Below are 6,837 nucleotides of genomic sequence, written 5' to 3'. Positions count from 1 at the left end.
GAGTACGAGTTTCATTATCCTTCTACTCGTTATTATTACCTTACATTATACTTTATTTCCATATCTGATAGGTATGAATGAGATTTATGTCTTCGTTTATGTTTCTATTGAATATCAAATATATCCATACTTGTTTTCAAAAAATTTATTTTTTTAAAAATTATTAAAAAATAAATATAAAATAACAATTACAATATCATATTAATTAAATTTTTTTTATATAAATTTAAAATAGAGTAAGAATTATATAAGTTTTAAATAAATTAAATTTTAAAAAATCTAAAGTAAACATATGTATATCCACCACCATTCTTTACCTTATTTAATAAATTAATTATTATTTATATCCGTATATGACGAAATCAAATATTCCTTATTCAAATCAAAATGATTTAAATTATTACCAACCAATACAAATATACTTCCCATTCCATCATGTAAAAGGAAGACTGGACTCTTTGGCTACAAGTCCAAAATCACAAAATCAGAAATGTTGCTCCAAATCCAGACGGTGTCAAAACTGAACCCCCAATTCGTATTATGGTATGTTTAGTGATGCTAACTTTATTATTCTATTTTATTAGAACCAGTCCTAGAGGTGAAGTTAGAATAACTTACACGTAGTCTTAAATTTGAGTTCCGTATTGTATTTTTTATTGGTAAAAAATCTTATCTTTTATTCTCTTCAAAATGTTAAATGTTGGGCTTTCACTTAATTTTATCGATGCTGTTAGTATTGATTTAGATCCAAAGATATGTTAAATATTTTAAAAAAATTAGAAGTAAATTGAATGAGATGAATTTAAATAGTAAAGGAAGTTTATTGTTGAGAAAAGGTCGGTGAGACAAAGTTGTAGAGTGGATTCTTTCTTTAATGGATGAAAATTGTGTTAGATTAGGAGGTTGTTTTGAGAAGTAAAAAGTAAAAATGAGACGGTGGGTAATTAATGAAGGAGGGAGGGGTAGAGCAAAAAAAGAAAAAGAGGAAACGGTGAGGTGTGTGAGGCAACGGCAACCTTAAAAGTCGCTGATAAATAAGTTGCAACCTTATAATGTTTTACAAGTACAGGTTGACTTGTTCCCTCGCATCCATAATCAGGAAATAGGAAATAGGAAATAGGAAAATGCCTGCAACAACAGAGAACAACCAGGGATCGTTCCTGGGGAGGATAAGCATCCGCAGAAACCAGGTGATGTCGATGGACGGGACGCACGACCAGGAGCTGGAGGACCTCGAGCTCTTCCAGAAGCACGTGGGGGACCGCTTCTCGGAGCTCCTCTCCTCCAGCGCCGACGACCCCTCCGCGGAGGCCCTCCTCTCCATCGGCTGGCTCCGCCGCCTCCTCGACGAGTTCCTATGCTGCGAGGCAGAGTTCAAGGCCGTCGTCCTCATGGGCCGAGACCCCTCCCAGCTCGCCAAGCCCCCCCTCGACAAGCTCCTCCCGGACCTCCTCGACCGCGTCGTCAAGTCCCTCGACGTCTGCAATGCCGTCACCCTCGGCCTCGACGCCCTCAAGAACCTCCAGCGCCTCGCCGAGATCGCCGTCGCCGCCCTCGACCACTCCCCCCTCGGGGACGGCCAGGTCCGCCGCGCCAAGAAGGCCCTCACCGCCCTCCTGGCCGCCATGCTCCACGAGGACACCACCGCCAAGGCCACCGAGCGCAACCGCTCCTTCGGCCGCCGCAACACCAACAGCAACAGCAACAGCAACAGCAACAGCGGCAAGGACCGCGGCGCCCGCTCCCTCTCCTGGAGCATGGCCCGCAACTGGTCGGCCTCGAAGCAAATCCACGCCATGCTCTCCAACCTGGCGGCGCCACGTGGCAACGAGTCGTCGGGCCTGGCTCAGCCGGTGTACGTGATGGGGAGCGTTCTGGTGTTCGTGATGTGGGCCCTGGTGGCGGCGGTTCCCTGCCAGGAGAGGAGTGGGCTGGCGACCCACTTCCCGCTGCCTCGGCAGGTGGGGTGGGCCCAGCCCATGGTGTCGGTCCAGGAGAAGATCGCGGAGGAGTGGAAGAAGAAGGAGAAGAAGGGTAGCGTTGGGTTGCTGGAGGAGATGCAACGGATGGAAAAGATTGGGCAGTCCCTCATCGAGTTCGCTGAGTCCTTTCAGTTTCCCGCTGAAACGGAGCGTTTAGAAGAGGTGAAGAAGCAAGTGGAGGAACTCGCCGATATCTGTAGAAAAATGGATCAAGGCTTGGAACCCTTGCAGCAGCAGATTCGGGAAGTCTTTCACAGGGTCGTCAGGAGCAGGACCGAGTTTCTTGTTGTTTTGGACCAAGCTGGCAAATTGTCCACACCCGCTCTCTAGACTCTACACTCTACACTCTACACTCTACACCAACACAATCCATTTCCTTTTTCCCTTTTTTTCCTTTCTTTCTCCCATATAGATCATTCATTCTCCATCTTATTCTTCTTCTTACTTTTCCAATGTACATCCATTCTAGGTGAAACGTGTTTTCAATGCTGGCGATGATCATGCACACATTCACTATTTTACCTTACGAATTGCATAATCAAGTTTATTGCAAAAATTTATCATTCTTCTTGGAATCTCATATTTTGTTTTTTTCTTCTTTTAAACGCGCATAAGATAGGACGAGTCAATAAGTTATACTGGGCTCGATTTGAATGCTTATTTATATCAGCAAGGCGGCAAATTAGACGTGCAAGACATTACCTGACGTCTGTCGATGTTTTCATCATTATCCTTTTTCAAAAATTCTAACTCTCCTCAACTACAAGATTAAACATTATAAATGCTTAAACATCCAACTCTCCTTAGTTGAAACAATCTCGCGTTATTAAACATTTATAAATAAAATTTCAGACGTTTCATAATAAAGCGGAAGTTTTAGATCAACTACTCCTTCCATTTTTTATTCATAGTCATTTGGTCAGAATTTGTCATTTTTTTTTCATTATCATTTTACTAAAATTAATGACTTATTAATTTTTTTTTATCTTTGATAATTAATATATATTTATTAAATAATGTGTTTATTTAGTTCTAATGTCTACTTATTTTTTTTTAACTACTTATGTGAAGTTAATGTTACATTTAAAATGATAATATATTTATAATAAAATATTATAAAAAATAGAAGATAGAATAGGAAAGTAAGTAATAAATATTTTTGAAAATTAAAATTTTAATATTTTTTTAAATCTCGTATAAAATCTTAAACGACTATGAATAAAAAGCGGAAGGAATATTATTTTGAGAATGAAAGAAGTATTCTGAAGAAAATTCTAGGTATTTATCCCGATTGTTTGCTCTTAAATAATATAAAAATTACATAAACTCTCTAATGTCTAACATATCACTATCGGTTAAGGTTTTTTTTTTTTGGTAAAATCGGTTAAGATTTTCATTATACATGATGATTTTTTATTAATAAAAAAATATTAAAATAAAAAATTGAGGACTCATGTATTTATTTAGCTTTCAACCATTGATATTGATGATCTAAAAACAACTGTATCAATCTTATACTCAAGTATTATTGTAAAAGTTTATTTTTTAAAATAAAAAGCTTATATTGTCTTCAAAAAGAAAATATGAAACTACCGACTCTAACCAAGCTCTGACTCTGAGTATCGTAATACACCCCCTTGATTTATTTCTCTTTTATTGTTTTCGTTTCATATGTTTTTGTTTTGTTTTGTGAGTTTGAGTGTTGTGTTATCGCTTGACTTTTTCTCTATTTCGTTATTTTTTATTGCTCTCAATCTTGGTACTTATTTTCCCCTTTTCTCTTAATTTAGTTTTCTTTGTTACATAAAATTGATAATAGTTTTCTTAGTGTTTTTAATTGATTTCTGTTCTTACCGGAAATCTGCCGTAGAGGTGATTCGCCAGGTAAGATCGGTGAGCCTCCTTCACGGGTACGCTGGTGTTCCAAGATGGGGGTGGTACCTACAAAAGAGACTCTGATGCTCAAGTTAGTGTTTGTGTGAGTATTAGTCTCGTATAAGTAATGCACGTACCTAGATGTGAATTAGGGTTGCTTTGGGACTTGGGCCTGAGATGAGGTGTAATATGATTAGATAACGGACATCGTCCGAGGCGAGATCCTCGGGGATCAGTTATGATTCGCTTAAGTACCGAGCTGATGTCACGCGGTGCGTGTTCGAGGTCGACTTGCGTTATGGTGCCGAGCTCGGAGCTCGGTTACGCAGTACTGATAGTACACTAGCCCCCCGAGCTCCGAAGACCGGAGGTCGAGGAGTTAAGACCGAGCTCGTCAGGGAGCTGTGACATTTCGCGCATGCTTGCCTGTCAAGATGCCATGTGTTGCAACTGTCGCCTCGTTCTCGAGAACGTGCAGGCAGTGTGGTAACAAAATTGTATTTTTATCTGTTTGATGACATGGCCTCTTTGGGCCGATGTCGCATTCCGATGTCCATATTTCATGGCCGAGCTGAGGAACTCGGCAATGATGAATTTACTGCTTGGTCAGGCTGGTAAACCTTTGATTGAGTCAATAGATTAGTGAAGGACGAGTCGGCAACTTGGCTGGCCAGTACACTTGCCCCCCAAGCACCGAGTGATGTAAGAGTGAAGGGGCATCTGAGGAGCCCCCAAATTTGTTGTTTGAAGGTTCGAGCTCGACCTTGGTTAAGAAAATGTGATCTTCAGGTTCGGACTCGACCTTGGCATATCAAGGTTCGAACTCGAACTTGGTTAAGAAAATGTGATCTCAAGGTTCGGACTCGACCTTGGCATATCGAGGTTCGGATAGTACACTAGCCCCCCGAGCTCCGAAGACTGTAAGTCGAGGAGTTAAGGCCGAGCTCGCTGGGAGGAGGTGACCTCTCGCGTACGTTTGCTCGTTGTGGTGACACGTGTCGCGACTGTTCATTTCCCGGAAACGTGCAAGTGGCGTGTCATGGGAAATGACGGTTATGCAATGATGAATTTGCGATTAATTGCGTTGTCAGGCGTGCCCTTAGGTTGATACGTGGCATGGCCGTTTTGAATTTTGGGAGAAAACCTTCTTTTCTCTCATGCGCCCCTCTTCGCTTCTCACTTTGCTCACTTTTCGCTTTTTCAGCTTCTTGCGTGCGCTGTTCCTCTCGTTTTTCTACTCGTCTTTCGTCTCCGTTTTCTCCATTTCCGCCGCCGTTTCCGGTAACCCAGTCACTGTTAGGGTTAATTTCTGAGGGAGAGTACCACGTACTTCCTTTCTATAGTCTTCTTTTTCCTTCTTCCTCAATCCTTCTTCAAGTCTTTCTTGTCTTGTTCATGGCTGGGGGAAGTGGTGTCGGTTCTTCTGCGCCTTCTCAGGGCAAGGCGCGTGGTAAGGCGGTGGCTACCGGGAAAGCCACCGCCGAAAAGAGGGATCCGCCCCGGGGCCCTGAGCCGGGCATTCCTGGCTATGACTGGGTCAAGTGCGAGGTGGGGGGCATCCAAAGTGTCTTTCGGACCTTTCTTGAGGTCAACAGGATCGCCAGGTCGTGCAGGGTTTGCGACCCTTCTATCTCCCGAATGATCCAGCTTGAACCCTGACAGGCTGGTGAGGGTGTGTACATGGGGAAGTCTACCGATTCTCGTCATTTCTATATGTACTATTGTTTCTTTAGGGATTTAGGTGTCTGTCTTCCTTTCACTCAGTTTGAGTGTGATTTTTTGAACCATGTCAACGCGGTTCCTTGCCAGTTGCATCCCAATAGTTGGGGTTTCTTGAGGGCTTTTCAAGTCCTGTGTACAGTTTTAGGGATAGAGGTATCCCTTCCCGTCTTTCTTCATTTTTATCAGTTGAAGTTAGGCGTTCCGCCATATGGCATTCTGTCCTTGAATGGGAGTAGGGATGGGGGTTTGTTTACCCTCTACTCCCAGTCATATAAAAATTTTAAGCAAGAGTTTTTCCGGGTTGCTCTTGTGAATGTTGACCCTTTGGAGGATGGGGCGTTTTATTTCGGCGGGCTGCCGAAATTCCCTTTCTACTGGTGCCCCAAACCGTCTAGGTTTCATGGGGTAGGCCAGGTGAAACTGACGGCCTCGGAGGTGGCCGCTATCGACAACCTCGCTGCACTTCCTCGCCCGCTGGATTGCAAGCTCGTTCTGTCGCTTGCGAACTCGGCATACAGGGAGAGGGGTTTGGAGAGTGAGTATTTTCTTTTTTGGTGGCTTGGGGTTTGTGTAGCTTTCTTTTGCTGATGTGTTTTGCTTCTTGTCTGTAGGTATCATGGGGAAGAATTTGTGGCACGAGCTCAAACATCGCTATAATGTCACAGAACTCGAGGTCCCCGAGCCTCAAGAGGAGGATGTTCCCCCTCTAAGGGTCAGCCGAAAGAGGAAAAGGGGAGCGAGGGAGGTCGAGGGGACCTCTGCCCCTGCAGACGCCGAGGAGGTGACCTCCACGGCCGCTGATGCGAGTGCGGTGGACCTTACTAAGAGTCCACCGTCGAAGGAGTCCCCTCGGGTGGCTTTTGAGGAGGTGGTTCGGGCTGCCAAGGTGGTGAGAACCCTGTTACTGTTGCTTTTTTAGTGTCGTTTATTGTATTTTTCTGTGTTCTGACCTAGGCCCGTCTTTCGCAGGCAGGAGATGCTGCCGAGGTGGCGACACAGGCTGCCGGGCGGGTCATCCAGGCTGCCGAGGTGGCGGTTCTGGTCACCGAGCAGGTTGTTCCTGCTGCTGAGGTAAGTAGTGTTCCTGACGTTCGTGGTTTTTCGTATGCCACCTTATTTTATCTTTTGACATGGGGGTGGTTTTCGCAGGCGAGGTCAGAGGTTCCTATTGCAGACCCTCCAGATACCGAGCAGGGGACGCCGGCTTCCGCCTCTGTTGAGGCTCGTGAAAGGGGTCCGAGCCGTGAGGTTCCCCCAC

At 44.1% G+C, this 6,837-nt stretch overlaps 1 protein-coding gene across 1 annotated transcript; it reads left to right on the top strand.

Moving 5' to 3' along the window:
* The first annotated feature begins 910 nt into the window (after positions 1–910).
* Positions 911–2,557, top strand: LOC109806373 (protein ROH1A). Its single transcript, XM_020368754.3, has one exon. The coding sequence runs from the start codon at positions 1,125–1,127 to the stop codon at positions 2,310–2,312; it is 1,188 nt and encodes a 395-aa protein (XP_020224343.2). The 5' UTR covers positions 911–1,124; the 3' UTR covers positions 2,313–2,557.
* The last annotated feature ends 4,280 nt before the right edge of the window (positions 2,558–6,837 follow it).

The sequence above is a fragment of the Cajanus cajan genome, chromosome 2, assembly GCF_000230855.2.
Source record: "Cajanus cajan strain Asha chromosome 2, NIPB_CcT2T_4, whole genome shotgun sequence".
NCBI lineage: Eukaryota > Viridiplantae > Streptophyta > Magnoliopsida > Fabales > Fabaceae > Cajanus > Cajanus cajan.
The sequence above is the reverse complement of the archived record's forward strand: the minus strand, read 5'-3'. Positions and strand labels throughout refer to the sequence as shown.